Source organism: Hemiscyllium ocellatum, chromosome 9, assembly GCF_020745735.1.
Source record: "Hemiscyllium ocellatum isolate sHemOce1 chromosome 9, sHemOce1.pat.X.cur, whole genome shotgun sequence".
Classification (NCBI taxonomy): Eukaryota; Metazoa; Chordata; class Chondrichthyes; order Orectolobiformes; family Hemiscylliidae; genus Hemiscyllium; species Hemiscyllium ocellatum.
This window is the reverse complement of record NC_083409.1, coordinates 111,415,076-111,431,082: the sequence shown is the minus strand read 5'-3', so window position 1 is coordinate 111,431,082 and position 16,007 is coordinate 111,415,076. Positions and strand designations below refer to the sequence as shown.

At 43.4% G+C, this 16,007-nt stretch overlaps 1 protein-coding gene across 1 annotated transcript in view; it reads left to right on the top strand.

Moving 5' to 3' along the window:
• Positions 1-16,007, top strand: part of LOC132818565 (atrial natriuretic peptide receptor 2-like) — a 72,737-nt gene that overhangs the window by 41,308 nt on the left and 15,422 nt on the right. The window contains exons 12-19 of the mRNA XM_060829622.1: positions 81-202; positions 298-439; positions 3,232-3,274; positions 3,382-3,489; positions 5,538-5,657; positions 9,855-9,948; positions 10,052-10,139; positions 12,607-12,746. Coding sequence (XP_060685605.1) covers positions 81-202; positions 298-439; positions 3,232-3,274; positions 3,382-3,489; positions 5,538-5,657; positions 9,855-9,948; positions 10,052-10,139; positions 12,607-12,746 — 857 coding nt within the window. The remainder of the gene's footprint in view (positions 1-80; positions 203-297; positions 440-3,231; positions 3,275-3,381; positions 3,490-5,537; positions 5,658-9,854; positions 9,949-10,051; positions 10,140-12,606; positions 12,747-16,007) is intronic.

Sequence of the window (16,007 nt, the reverse complement as noted above, 5' to 3'; positions counted from 1 at the left end):
CGACTTGTTCAGACACCTTAAAACATTTATTTTCCATGTTAAAGACTCTATGTAAATGTAACTCCTTGTTGTTGCTTCAGATTGTCGTTTGCCACTGATGTGGCTCGGGCGATGGCTTACCTTCATCAGCACAGAATTTACCATGGGAGGTTACACTCAATGAACTGTGTCATCGATGATAGATGGGTTTGCAAAGTCTCAGGTACTGTCAGTCATGAAAGCTGGACAGGATATTGCATTGCAGTGTCATAGTCAGGACTGCTCTCTGAACTGCTGTTTCAATTTTCTTTTGTGAAGACTATGGCTTAGCAGCCTACCGAAAGGACGATTTTGAGGAATTTTCTCCCACACTCAATGAAAGGGCAAGACGTATTACCTGTGCTCCAGAAGTACTTACAGGCTTGGTTTCCAATGTCACCCCAACTTCAGATGTTTACAGGTAACTTCACTCCAGTATAAACTGATCCTTTCACTGATTGCTCATGAGGTTGGAAAGATGATTGATGGAGATGCATTGGGATTTTTGGATGTGGAGAGGTTGATGGAGATATATTGGGCTTTATGGATGTGGAGAGGTCATGGGAAGTGGACAGAATATTGTGGTGGATTTCTGTAGGACATGGACTTAATCTTGGCTGGGTCCATTCTTTTGTAGAAATGTCAACACATTGGACAGGGTGAGGGAGCGGGAATGGTTCTGAGCACAATAGACTTCTTATCTTCTAGACGGATGGAGCAGTTGGAATCTCCCCCTTGGAGTTAAAGGAGCTAAGGTGGCATTTGATTTGGCATTTTAAATCTTGAGGCTCTGAATAGAGGAGATGGGGGAGAAAAGACGTTCCCATTGGTAAAAGGATCGAGTACCAGAGGACACAGATTTAAGGTGACTGGCAAATGATCCAGAGGGGACATGAGGAAAAATTGTTTTGTGCATCAAGATAGTTAAGATCTGGAATGTACTGCTTGAGTCCGTGTTGGACACTGGTTCAGTTGTGGCCTTTGAAATGTAATTGGAAATTGGAACAGCAGACTGCAGAGAAAAGTAGGAGATTCAGAGTAGTTGGATTTATCTTGCAGACAGGTAGCATTAACACAATGGACTGAACGGTCCCCTTCTGTGTTGTAACCATTCTGACTTTCTACAATTCTATGAGTATTCATTGGTGAAAGAGGAAAGAAATCCAATGTGTGATTCAAAACAACCCTCTTCATCCAGAATGTTGTGGTAAAAACTGATTTGATTTGATTTGTTGCTATTACATTTATAGAGGACCTTGATTATCCAACGTTCGATTATCTGAATATCGGATTATCTGGTAAGATCGCAAGGTCCTGATGCTTGGTTAAACTATGTTATCCGGCATTTGATTATCCAGAATTCAATTAACCGAATGAAATACTCCGTGCCTATGCCCTTTGGATAATCGAAGTTCCTCTGTACCTAAGAACAGTGAAAAGCTAGGACAAGCCAACCAGGGACATGCATGGGAATTCCTAGAGACCTGGTTTCCAACCCACATGTTGAAGTAGACCCAGTATACCAACAATCTCAGAGCAAAACTGGAAATGACACCAGATCATATAAACATCAAGTGGATTAGAACTTCACGGGGGTCACCCTGATGATGTTACCTTGCACGGTGACAAAACGTTTACATGACAACCCACCAGCTTGATGAGCTAACCAACAACAGCTCTTTTGTTTTGCTGACATTGAGGGAGAGATTGCTATTTTTCCACCACAACACCAAGCATTCTATCTTGCGGAATTACGACAGCCAGTTGAAGTGAATTGATGCATTTGCAAGTAGTTTAGGTAAACGCATGAGGGAAATGGAAATGGATAAGGACGCTAGTAGATTTAAGTGAGGAATAATGGGGTAAAGCTAAACTGGAGGCTAAAACCAGCACGGACTGTTGGGCCAAATACCCTGATCTTACCTTGTACATACTATGTAACTCTTGGTAGATCAGATATTTAAACATATAAAGTAACAATAAGGTCAAATACAGTTTTCAGTAACAATGGGAAACACTGGGATGGGATGTTTCCTGTTTCTTCAGGCCAAATTGATTCAAGAATTGGGATTTCTTTAAATTCAAGGCAATTGGGTTGGTGCTGCTGGGATACAGATGGAGGATGCTGGGTAAGGAGGCAAGCTAGGCTGAAGTAGCCTACCTCTCCAGTGGGGTACCAGATCTCTCCAAAGTGGTCTCCTGGCCATTCAAACCAATCACAAAGTTCAGACCTGCTGCTGCCAGGACTAATTGCACCCTACATATTCCTAACTCCCCAAATCTCATACAGCTGGAGGGAGCTGCTTCCAAGAAATGCAAAGGTATGAAGAGTGACTGGTCGCTCGGTCCCATTTCTGCAAAAATGGTGGTGCGATATCTGGAGTGCGAGAAACCTTATTTCCAGCCTCCTCTGCTGTTTAGCAATGACAGGAAGGAGGCTCTCCATCATTGCAAAAATCCAAGCCTAAAAATTTGCTTAGAATGGGCCAGGGATTTTTATAAGAATCGCAAGATTGGACATTGTAGAATGACCATAAGGTATGGATATTAAGGTCTTATTGTACAGTGTTAACAGCCTCTGCCACTGAGCCAGAAACTCCTGGTTTGAGTCCCACTCCAGGGCCTGATGGCCAAGGAAGATGTGTTTAGAATGTGTTCAGCCAAACAGGTTGAGCATCATGACTTTTCAAGATGCACCAGTGGTGGGTGATAAGAGTAGGAGGCCAGCAAAGTGATGGGAAAATAATTGGTGCCTCAAGGGAAACTTTTGTGTTTCTTGATTGGCTCATTTCAGGATGCATAAGTAGGAAGAAGACTCTCTATTGGCTGTTGAGATGGGTGAATCAATCAGGTAGAAGAGCTAAACCTCATTCTGATTTGATTTGATTTATTATTGTCATGTACCTAGGTACAGCAGAAAGTTTTGTTTTGTGTGCAGTCCAGGTAGATTGTACCATACAAAGTGCATGAGGGTAAGAGAATAGAGTGAGGACTACAATGTTATGGCTTCAGAGAAAGTGTTCAGAGAGTGAGGTCAACATTAAATTTAAAATTTGAGAGGTCCGTTCAGCAGTCTAATGACAGCAGGGAAGAAGATGTTTTGAGTCTATTTGGACATGTATACAAACGTTTATATCTGTCATAGATTTCTCATTCATGGCATGAACTAGGGTTGTTTTCTTTCAAGTGAATGTCACCTTTTTCTGTATCCAGCTATTCCATCATACTGCTTGAAATTGCAACTCGCTGTGAGCCAGTCTCGGTAAGTATTTAGATTCTTGATTGCCAACTTTCACAGTGCAGTTCACAAATCTTCATTCACCAGAATTAAACTGCAATTTATTACATCCACATGCATTCAAGGTGGATATTGACCTTGATAAGGTTGAACCAACCTGGCGTCCCTATCTTCCCGAGATTAATGCCGGAAAGTCCAACAGCGATTGCCCAAACCAGGGAGACTACACCGAGGTAAAGTGCCTACTCAGTGATACCAGATCCTGCATTTGTTTCAATGAATGCAAGCAACCTTAGGAGAATTCAGCTGAAAACTCAAATACAATTTACCACCTACCAAAATATTTTAAACCGTGGTTCTTGAGTAGAAGAAGGATTGGGATCTAGAGGGCACAGACAATCAGTGAAAGAATTTTGAAGATACTATTTTTCTATCTGTGGGAATGCACAGCCCCTTAGCATGTTGGAAGCAGATTTAATAATAACCTTCAAAAAGAAATTGCCTAAATATTTGAATAGTGAAAAGAATACAGAGCTTTAGCTGAAAAATATTTGAATCCAAAAATGACTCAGTAACAGGAGACAGAGGTAGAAGGCTGTTTGTGTGACTGGAGCCCAGTGTGCAGTGGTGTATCACAGGGATCAGTGCTGGGTCTGTTATTGCTTGTGATATTTAGAAGTCATGTAGATGAAAATGTGGGGTGATGATAAATTAGAGATGTCATGAAGATTGTCTGGATGTGTGACAGTGAGGAGGAAGGTGTTGGGTTATAGGACGATATAGATGGATTGGTCAGAAGGAGAGATCAATGGCAGAAGGAATTTAACTTGGACAAATGTGAGGGGATTTACTTTGGAAGAAAGAACAAGTCAAGGGAGTACGCAATGAATGGTAGGTCACCAGGAAGTTCAGGGGCACAGAGGGATCTTGAAGTACTTGTTCACAGATCCCTGAAGGTGGCAGGACAGGTTAACAGGGGAGTTCAGAATGCATACAGGGCACTTGCCTTTATCAGAGCTGAAAATGTGTTGCTGGAAAAGTGCAGCAGGTCAGGCAGCATCCAAAGAGCAGGAGAATCGACATTTCGGGCATGAGCCCTTCTTCAGGAATGCCGAAACGTTGATTCTCCAGTTCTTTGGATGCTGCCTGATCTGCTGCGCTTTTCCAACAACACATTTTCAGCTCTGATCTCCAACATCTGCAGTCCTCACTTTCTCAACTTGCCTTTATCAGTCAAGGCTTTGATCATAAAAGCAGGAGATCATGTTGGAACTCTACAGAACTTTGGTTCAGCCACAGCTAGAGTACTGTGTGTAGTTCCGGTCACCACCACTACAGGAAGAATGTGACTGCACTCAGGAATGAGTGCAGAGGAGAATCACTAGGATATTGCCTGGGATAGAATATTTCAGTATGAAGAGAGGCTGGATAAGTTCAGGTTGGTTGTTATGAGCAGAGAAGGCTGAGGGGGGATCCTTACAGACATCTATAAGATTATGGAATCATAGAATCCCTACAGTGTGGAAACAAACCATTTGGCCCAACAAGTCCACTGAACCTCCAAAGAGTAACCCACCCATAGCCTTTCCCCTACCCTATTACTCTACATTTGCCCCTAACTAACGCACCTAACCTACACAGCCCTGAATACTAGGGGCAATTTAGCATGGCCAATTTACCTAACCTGCACATCTTTGGATTGAGGGAGGAAACTGGAGGACCTGGAGAAAAACCCACGCAGACACGGGGAGAATGTGGAAACTCCACATAGATAGCTGCCTGAAGATGGAATCGAACCCGGGTCCCTGACGCTGTGAGGCATCATTGCTAACCATATGAGGGCTATAGACAAGGAAGGGATAGAAAACTTCTTAGTTGAATGGCCAGTAACAAGGAGATAAAATGTTAAGATGAAAGGTAGGAGGCTTAGAGCCAGAGGATGGTGGGGGTCTGGATTACCTTGCCTGGGAGAGTAGTCGAGGTGGGAAATCTCACAACCATTACAAAGTATTTTGGTGAGCACTTGTAATGTCATAACATTCAAGGCTATTGTGGAAAAGTGGGACGAATGTAGATTTACAGTAGTTTTCATCGGTGAAGACTTGACGGGCCCAAGCACCTCTTCTGCAATGTCTGGTTTCAGGGTTGTAAGATTCTATGAACATTTGAGTAGAATATATTTGAACCAGAACAGGTACAATCGTGTTGTAACCGGATGGTTCAAAATTGTTGGTCATAAACACATTTGTGAATTTGAATGGCAACTTTCCTTTTCTTAAAGTTGATTAAAAGGTGTTGGGCACACAATCCTCTAATGAGGCCAACGTTTGAACAAATCAAGAAGATGCTTGAGAAAATGAACCCCAACAAAGTCAGCCCAGTTGACAAGATGATGAACTTGGTAAGATACTTTTTTTCATCTATTTTATTGCAATTCATTATCTAGTCCATCGGAATTACTTTCAAACTCTTCCCATGTATTTAGAATTCAAGCTTATCAAACCAAGGATCACTCGAGCTGGAAAAGGAACAATAGTATTTCAGGCATTAGGCAGATGTGACCCATGGTGTGACACAGAATAGATTCACAGATAGACAGAACAATTGGAATTTATTTAATAGCTTTCATGGCCTTCTGTAACCCAAATGCACTTTTTAAAGTGATTCATTCAGGAGAATGAGAGCTAATTCAGCATTTATTGCTCATCTCTATTTGCCCAGAGCACAGTTAAGAGTCAAACACATTGCTATGAGGTCTTAGGTAGGACAGATCAGGTAAGGATGGCAGATTTCCTTCCCTAAAGGACATTAGTGAACCGGATGGGTTTTACTGCCAAAGCACAGTCATTGTAGTGGGGAGAATGGGGCTAACAGTTAATGCGCAGCAAATGCCCACAAACAGCAATATAATAATAACCGGATAATATGTTTCCAGTGAGTTTTGATAAGGGTCATTTATTGACCAGAATACTGGAGTGAACTCCTGTCCCTATGCTATATTTGAAGAAGGCATTTGATAAGTTTGTCTTTATTGATCAGTGCATCGAGTATAGGAGTTGGAGGTCATGTTGTGGCTGTACAGAACATTGGTTAGGCCACTTTTTAAATACTACACTTAGTTCTGGTCTCCCTGCTACAGGAAGGATGTTGTAAAACTTGAAAAGGTTCAGAAAAGATTTACAAGGATGTTGCCAGGGTTGGAGGGTTTCACCTATAGGGAGAGGCTGAACAGGCTGGGGCTGTTTTCCCTGGAGTGTCAGAGGCTGAGCGGTGACCTCATAGAGGTGTATAAAATCATGAGGGGAATGGATCGGGTAAATAGACAAGGTCTGCTCCCCCAAATAGGGAAGTCCAAAATTAGAGTGCATAAGTTTAAGTGAGAGGGTAAGATTTAAAAGGGATGTAAGGAACAATGTTTTCTTGCAGAGGGTGGTGCGTGTATGGAATGAGCTGCCAGAGGAAGTGGTGGAGGCTGGTACAATTACAGCATTTAAAAGGTATCTGGATGGGTATATGAAAAGGAAGGGTTTAGAGAGATATGGGCCATGTGCTGGCAAATGGGGCTAGATTAGGTTAGGATACCTGGTCAGCATGGATGAGTTAGAGCGAAGGGTCAGTTTCCATGCTGTTCAACTCGATGACTCTGTGACATTGACCTGAGAGAGTAGGCAGGGCCTTGATTAAACATCACGGCCCTTCAACACCATGGGCTTCAATTTTGTGTTCCAGGATAAGGAGCCCCTGGCTCAGAGGTGAGAGGGCTTCCCCGTGGGCCACAGCTTCCCCCTTCATTCTGCCCTTACCATCTCAGAATAGCATAATTCATTGCTTGGGAATGCTCCGAAAGCCAGTGGGCTTCCAATTAAACCTATTGGACTATAACCTGGTGTTGTGTGATTTTTAACATAATTCATTGCAATATTCTGCATTTTGTTAAACACCACCACCCTCACGCCCAACACCTTCCAATTGCACACTATCTGATCTGTAAACATACTGATAAGCTTTTGTCATCACCGGGCTTGACCGAGCGGTGAAAGTCCTTCACCACACAGACTGCAATTGTGCAAAGGGAAAGATTCAAGGAAACTAATGCTTGGCAGCAAAAGTTTGCCTTAGCAGTGAACCAACCAAATAAGGAGCTTACGTGAAATAACTCTGCGTAGTCTCTCGGCCAGGCCTTGATGGGCTAGTGTTCACCAGACTAAATGGGTTGTAGTATAAATTTGGTGCATCTAGTTTGGGAAAAGTCAAGCATGTTTTGATTTTCTTTTTGATAGATTTTGTCACATGGGCAGGTAGAGTTCTAGATTTATTCTGTACTTGGCTCAGGTTACACTTGGAAAGGAGGGGAGAGCTCTTGTGTTGCAGTGGTAGTGTCCCTACCTCTGAGTCAGGAGATCTGGGCTCAAGTCCCTCCTGCTCCAGAGGTGTGTCAGAATATCTTAGAAAAGGTTGGCTCAAAAATAAATAAATGTGGCCATTGAACATTTACTAATGACGAAAATATTCTGGTACAGGATGCCAGATCAAAATAAATTGAAAGCAGCTATGAACACAGTGAGGACAGGGTGAATATCCTGTGCAGGTTATGGGCCTGGATACCACCTACTTTCACCCATTCTGCTGAGTGTCAGCACATTCCTATTGGATACATATCAATTCATCCGGCATCTGTTTCATCAGCAAGCACGCCATTGGTTGGTTCGTGCTGGAGTTGATGTTGCAACAATGGTGCCTTCATCAAAACCATCTACCCAACCTGGCTTTTCTGCTGCCCTCATGTCCAAGACTTGAGCCATGGGCTCCCCATTGGGAGTTTGGAAAAAGGGTCGCTGGACCCGACATGCTAACTCTGCTTTCTCTCCACAGATCTTGCCCAACCTGCTGAGATTTTCCAGCAATTTCTGACTTTGTTTCTGATTCCCAGCATCCTCAGTGCTTTGGGTTTTTTTTTGACTCTCCACTGGATTGGTCCATGCTCAAAGATGAAGGACTGTGGTGATTTGTCATTGTGTTCTGCAGGATGGCTGAGCAGAAGACTTTCCCACTCTTGTTGTCTGCCTGTCTATGGGAAGGACTTACAGGCTAATAATCAAACTGTTTGACCACGTTACAAACATACCTTCCATGGCCAACAATTCCTGGAGTAGGACTTGAACCACTATGGATACAATCTCTGTGCCACAAGACTTGTCATTTGTAATTTATGCAAAAGATTTGAATGTGAACATAGGAGGAATGATTAGTAAGTTTGCAGATGACACCAAAATTGGTGGCATAGCAGACAGTGAAGAAGGTTACCTCAGAGCGCAACTGGATCTTGATCAGATGAGCCGAAGGGCTGAGGAGCGGTAAAGGGAGTTTAATAAAAATAAATGTGAGGTTCTACATTTTGGTAGGGAAAATCATGGCAGGACTTACACACGTAATGGTAAGGTCCTGGGGAGTGTTACCGAACAAAGAGACCTTGGAGTGCAGGTTCATAGCTCCTTGAGAGTGGAGTCGCAGGTAAATAGGATAGTGAAGAAGGTATTTGTTGCACTTGCTTTTATTGAGCAGTGCATAATCATAGGAATTGGGAGGTCATGTTGCAGTTCGGCCATCTTTGGAATACTGTGTTCAGTTCTGGTCTTCCTGCTATAGAAAACATGTTGCTAAACTTGAAATGGTTCAGAAAAAAGTTGATAACGATGTTGTCAGGGTTATAGGGTTTGAGCTACAGGGAAAGGTTGAATAAGCTGGGGCTGTTTTCCCTGGTTTGTTGGGGGCCTTACAGAGCTTCATAAAACTATGAGGGACATGAATAGGATAAATAGATAAAGTCTTTTCCCTGGGGTGGGGGAGTCCAGAACTAGAGGGCATAGGTTTAGGGTGAGAGGGGGAAGATATAAAAGGGAACCAAGGGGCAACTTTTTCACAAAGAGGGTAGTGTGTGCATGGAATCAGCTGCCAGAGGAAATGGGGGAGGCTGGTACAACTCCAACATTTAAAAAGCAGCTGAATGGGTATATGAGTAGGAAGGGTTTAGAGGGATATGGACCAAATGCTGGTAAGTGGGAATGGATTCGTTTAGGATATCTGGTCAGCATGGACAGGTTGGAGTGAAGGGTCTGTTTCCATGCTGTACATCTCCATGACTCTATGACTTGCTATCTGTTTCTTGATGGATCCCAATGTAGCATCTTCATCTCATCATTATCACAGCTACTGAGACCCGAGAAAATCTAACTTTGATTTATTTTGAATAGATTATCAGCACTTTTACTAAGGTTGTAGGGTTCACGTTGCTAATTAGGACCGAGGGTTTACATATTCGTAATTGGCCTGTTCTGACCTGTTATGAGACACTCACTGGAATGGATAGGATTTGAAGATGGGCCTCCTAGCTCAGAGACAAGCACACTACCACTGTACCACAATTGCTCGTAGCCTCTTGTCTACTCCATTTTATATTATAAGATCCAATAACTTTTGGTTATTAATTTTGGGACTGCATTCTATCCCCTTTCAGTTACAGAAATTGAAATCAGTCCCTCGCCTGATTGTACCTTGGTCATTGAGCTGACAGTAACTCTGCCATTGTGTTTATACTTAGATGGAAAAGTACAGCAAGCACCTGGAATCTATTGTGGCTGAAAGGACTCAAGACCTCCTTCAGGAGAAACAAAAGACAGATTCCCTGCTATACAGTAAGGCACCCCAGTTAACATTCAGCCCATATCACTGTCCTGAAGAGAATGTTCACAGAGCATGAAGCCTGATTGATGGTTTTGTTGTTGTATTCATCATCAGGCATGTTACCAAAGCAAGTCGCGGATGATCTTCGTCAAGGGATTACTTCACAAGCTCAAAGTTACTCGAATGCTACTGTCTTTTTCAGGTGTGTCCCTTGGGTGTTGTGAATCTGATTTCACTGTGGCCATTCTCCCCATGTCTGCGTGAGTTTTCTCCAGGTGCTCCAGTTTTCTACCACAATCCAAAGATGTGCAGGTTAGGTGAATTGGCCATGCTAAATTGCCCATAGTGTTCCCAGGTATGTATAAGTTAGGTGCATTAGTGAGGGATAAATATGGAATAAAAAGGTTGGGGAATGGGTCTGGGTGGGTTACTCCTCGGAGGGTCAGTGTGGACTTGTTGGGCCGAAGGACCTGTTTCCACACTGTAGGGAGTCTATGATTCTGTGTGGTGATGCTGATGATGTTGTTTTGGATAATGGTGCCACATTTGGCACTTTTCTCTGTTACTGTCAAGTCAAAGCATGTCTAATAAACTGCTTTATTTGTTTAGAATGGATCTTTTACTCAATACTCTGGTGGGTTAGCTAAAGACCTAACAAGTGGATGAGGGTAAAGTGGTTGATGTGGTGTATATGGACTTCAGTTAAGCGGTTGATAAGGTTCCCCATGGTAGGCTATTGCAGAAAATACAGAGGCTGAGATTGAGGGTGATTTTGCGGTTTGGATCAGAAATTGGCTAGCTGAAAGAAGACAGAGCTTGGTGGTTGATGGGAAATGTTCATCCTGGAGTTCAGTTATCAGTGGTGTACTGCAAGGATTTGTTTTGAGGCCACTGCTGTTTGTCATTTTTATAAATGTCGTGGATGAGGGCATAGAAGGATGGATTAATAAATTTGTAGATGGCACTAAGGTTGGTGGAGTTGTGCACAGTAAGGAAGAATGTTGCAGATAACGGATGCAGATAGATAAGCTGCAGAGCTGGGCTGAGAGGTGGCAACTGGAATTTAATGTGGAAAAGTGTGAGGTGATTCACTTTGGTCGGAGGAATGCAGAGTACTGGGCTAATGGTAAGATTCTTGGTAGTGTGGAGGAGCAGAGAGATCTCAGTGTTCATGTACATGGATCCCTGAAAGTTGCCACCCAGGTTGATAGTGTTGTTAAGAAGGCATATGGTGTGTTAGCTTTTACTAGTAGAGGGACTGAGTTTCGGTCATGTTGCAGCTGTACAAAACTGGTGTGGCCGCACTTGGAGTATAGCATGCATTTCTGGTCACTGCATTATAGGAAGGATGTGGAAGCTCCGGAAAGGATGCAGAGGAGGTTTATCAGGATGTTGTCAGGTGTGGAGGGAAGGTCTTGTGAGGAAAGGCTGAGAGACTTGAGGCTGTTTTCATTAGAGAGAATGACTTAATTGAGACATATAAGATAATCAGAGGGTGAGATCGGGTGGACAGTGAGAGCCTTTTTCCTTGGACGGTGATGGCTAGCACAAAGGGACATAGCTTTAAATTGTGGGGTGAAAGGTATAGGACAGATCTCAGAGGTACTTCCTTTACTCAGAGAGTAGTAAGGGCATGCATGGAACGCCCTGCTTGCAACAGTAGGAGACTCACCAACTTCAAGAGCATTTAAATGGCCATTGGATAAACAAATGGATGATAATGGAATCGTGTAGGTTAGATGGGCTTCAGGTTGGTTTCACAGGTCGGCGCAACATCATGGGCCGAAGGGCCTGTACCGTGCTGTAATCAAACATAGAATGTTACAGCACAATGCAGGCCCTTCAGCCTTCGATGTTGCGCCAACCTGTGCAATGTTCTATGTTCATTGTTCTGCCATTCTCACATTCTCATCACTTATTCTGAACTATCAACATCTTTTCTCCACCAGCACCCTATACCCACTATCCCAACCCCTCCCAAACTGCATCATGCTGCCCCCTTCACACTTCACTTCAGCTCTGATGAAGTATCATCTAACCTGAAACATTTGCTTCCTCTCTCTTCATAGATGCTGCCTGAGCCACTGGGATCTCCAGAATTTGGTGTTTTCACCATAGTCCTACCTGACTTTTATTACAGAGAGACAGAGAGAGAGAAAGAGAGAAAGAGAGAAGGAGAGAGAGAGAGAGAGCGAGAGAGAGAGAGACAGACAGATAGAGAGAGATAACTAGTGGTGGTTTAACCTAAGGGTCACCATGTCTCAGGTGAGGGGTGAAGTTGAGGAGGTGGGACCTTCGTGGTAACCTTAGCTGGTGCAGAAATTGAATCTGTTAGCATCATCCTGTATCACAAATGAGTTCAGCCAACTGAGCTAACCAGTCCCCCGCTCTCAGCAGGACACTTTACAAGAATACCAATGCAAAGGGAAGATAATACTTTTATATTGTGAGAGAAGAATGTTCTGATTGGTTGGAAAGTCACTTCTGGTTGATAGACTCCACTTGCTAAGCAATCAGTTTGTTTTTCTCCTTTACAATAATGTTTGTTGTGAATAGCCTGGTGAGTGACATCCTTCACCATTTTTACAGCCAGTTCTAAATGACAAACTCATCATGAATTTTTATGTGTTCCAAACTAAGAGCTCCCTGTGTGTTTTTCTGCTTCAAAGTGATATTGTTGGATTCACTCAGCTTTCCAGTGCCAGCACCCCTTACCAGGTGGTGGACTTTCTCAACAGACTCTACACCTGCTTTGATGCTATCATTGATAACTACGATGTCTACAAAGTTGAGACAATTGGTGATGCCTGTAAGTATATTTTACAGTCGCGTAACTGAGAGAAGCCATTCCACAGATAATTCTCCTGACTTTTTGATTCCTGCTGCAAGGATCTTTCACATAGTGAAATTCCAAATCTTATTGATCAGTCTGGTTTTAACTAAAGGAACCTTTTAGTTGTTACAACCTCTTGCTCGATCATATTGATGCCCTATAGAAAACCTCAGGCCTCTTATTACACAGGGAGACTGCTACAGGTCTTCAGAGTGTATCAGATGTCTGTTTTCGGTTTTAAAAAATTATTCATTCAGGAAACGTGGGTATTGCTTGTTCATTCATTGTTGCCTGTGTCAGACTAGTGCTTGTTATGTTATAGGCAAAAGTGAGGACTGCAGATGCTGGAAACCAGAGCTTAGATTAGAGTGGTTCTGAAAAAGCACAGCAGGTCAGGCAGCATCCGAGGAACAACTTTTCTAGCACCACTCTAATCTAAACGCTTGTTATGTTATGCCTCATGGTCAGAATGCCATATGATTTAATAGGAGAAAGTGAGGACTGCAGATGCCGGAGATCAGAGTCGAGAGTGTGGTGCTGGAAAAGCACAGCAGCTCAGGCAGCAGGAGAGTCGATGTGTTGGGCATAAGCCCTTCATCAGGAATGTGGGGTTAGGGGGACTGAGAGATAAATAGAAGGGTGAGTGCTTTAACAGTCTCATTAATATATTAAAGTGTAGACACATAGAAAACAGGAGCAGGAGGAGGCCATTCAGCCCTTCATGCCTGGTCCACCCATCAATGGAATCATGGCCGATCATTCAACTCATTCCCACTTTCCTTCTTTCTCCCCATGCTCTTTTGACCCCTTTAGCCCAAAGAATTGTATCTAAATCCTTCTTGAAAACATCCAGTGTTTTGGCTCCAACCTGAGCATTCCACAGACTTACCACTCTCTGAATGAAGAAATTTCTCCTCATCTCACCTCTGAAGTATGCTCTCCTCATATCTCAATATGAGACCTAAGTGTTCAAAGATTTCATTCTCCATCTTACCGTAGGATCACTTGAGGCTTGAGATGTTACCGGAAACACACTGCTCTGCACAATTTAATTGCTGCTGAGGATCCCAATCCAGGCCACTGTCACTACAGCCACCATCCCTCTGACACCGCTCCAACCATGATCATCCCAATTATCCCAATTTCAAATGCACACTTCTTCCAGGCTGAATTCGAGTTTAGCCTCACTGTCCATTCAAGCTGAAGTTCAATGCATTTTCTACAACATTTAGCCAATTTTTCACAGGCAGCAGCTTCCAGGAAATCAAGGTGCAGCCTGTGCGGACGTCCCGATAAGGCTTATTCCTTCGTGGAAAATTCTCAAGTCACAAATCCTCTCTTTGCTTGGTCTCTCTCTTTTTGTCTGAGCACTGTGTGGTCTCAGTATTTCAACTTTCTTCCTTTTAGTATAGAACTCGAGGACAAGGATTATTTCTTACTCAAGCACTTTAACTCATCACTTTGTCATAGAGTCATAGAGTTATAGAGATGTACAGCATGGAAACAGACCCTTCGGTCCAATCCGTCCATACTGACCAGATATCCTAACCCAATCTAGTCCCACCTGCCAGCACCCAGCCCATATCCCTCCAAACACTTCCTATTCATATACCCATCCAAATGTCTCTTAAATGTTGCAATTGTACCAGTCTCCACCACTTCCTCTGGCAGCTCATTCCATACACGTACCACCCTTTGTGTGAAAAAGTTGCCCCTTAGGTCCCTTTTATATCTTTCCCCTCTCACCCTAAACCTATGCCCTCTAGTTCTGGACTCCCTGACCACAGGGAAAAGACTTTGTCTATTTATCCTATCCATGCCCTTCATAATTTTGTAAACCTGTATAAGGTCACCCCTCAGCCTCCGATGCTCCTGGTAAAACCGCCCCAGCATATTCAGCCTCTCCCTACAGCTCAAATCCTCCAACCCTGGCAACATCCTTGTTAATCTTTTCTGAACTCTTTCACGTTTCACAACATATTTCCGATAGGAAGGAGACCAGAATTGGATGCAATATTCCAACAGTGGCCTAACCAACGTCCTGTACAGCCGCAACATGACCTCCCAACTCCTGTACTCAGTACTCTGACCAATAAAGAAAAGCATACCAAACGCCTTCTTCACTATCCTTTCTACCTGCGACTCCACTTTCATGGAGCTATAACCTGCACTCCAAGGTCTCTTTGTTCAGCAACACTCCCTAGGACCTTACCATTAAGTGTATAAGTCCTGCTGATTTGCTTTCCCAAAGTGTAGCACCTCGCATTTATCTGAATTAAACTCCATCTGCCACTTCTCAGCCTATTGGCCCATCTAGTCCAAATCCTGTTGTAATCTGAGGTAACCCTCTTCGCTGTCCACTGCACCTCCAATTTTGGTGTCATCTGCAAACTTTCTAACTGTACCTCTTATGCTCGCATCCAAATCATTTATGTAAATGACAAAAAGTAGAGGACCCAACACTGATCCTTGTGGCACTCCACTGGTCACAGGCCTCCAGTCTGAAAAACACCCTCCACCACCATCCTCTGTCTTCTATCTTTGAGCCAGTTCTGTATCCAAATGGCTAGTTCTCCCTGTATTCCATGAGATCTAACCTTGCTAATCAGTCTCCCATGGGGAACCTTGCCAAAAGCCTTACTGAAGTCCATATAGATCACATCTACTGCTCTGCCCTCATCAATCTTCTTTATTACTTCTTCAAAAAACTCAAGCAATTTTGTGAGACGTGATTTCCCATGCACAAAGCCATGTTGACTATCCCTAATCAGTCCTTGCCTTTCCAAGTACATGTACATCCTGCCACTCAGGATTCCCTCCAACAACTTGCCCACCACTGAGGTCAGGCTCACTGGTCTATAGTTCCCTGGCTTGTCTTTACTGCCCTTCTTAAACAGTGGCACCATTTTTGCCAACCTCCAGTCTTCCGGCACCTCACCTGTGACTATCGATGATACAAACATTTCAGCAAGAGGCCCAGCAATCACTTCTCTAGTTTCCCACAGAGTTCTCGGGTACACCTGATCATGTCCTGGGGATTTATCCACCTTTAACCATTTCAAGGCATCCAGCACTTCCTCCTCTGTTTTCTGGACATTTTGCAAGATGTCACCATCTATTCCCCTACAGTCTATATCTTCCATATCCTTTTCCACAGTAAATACTGATGAAAAATATTCATTTATTATCTTCCCCATTTTCTGTGGCTCCACACAAAGGCCAGCTTGTTGATCTTTG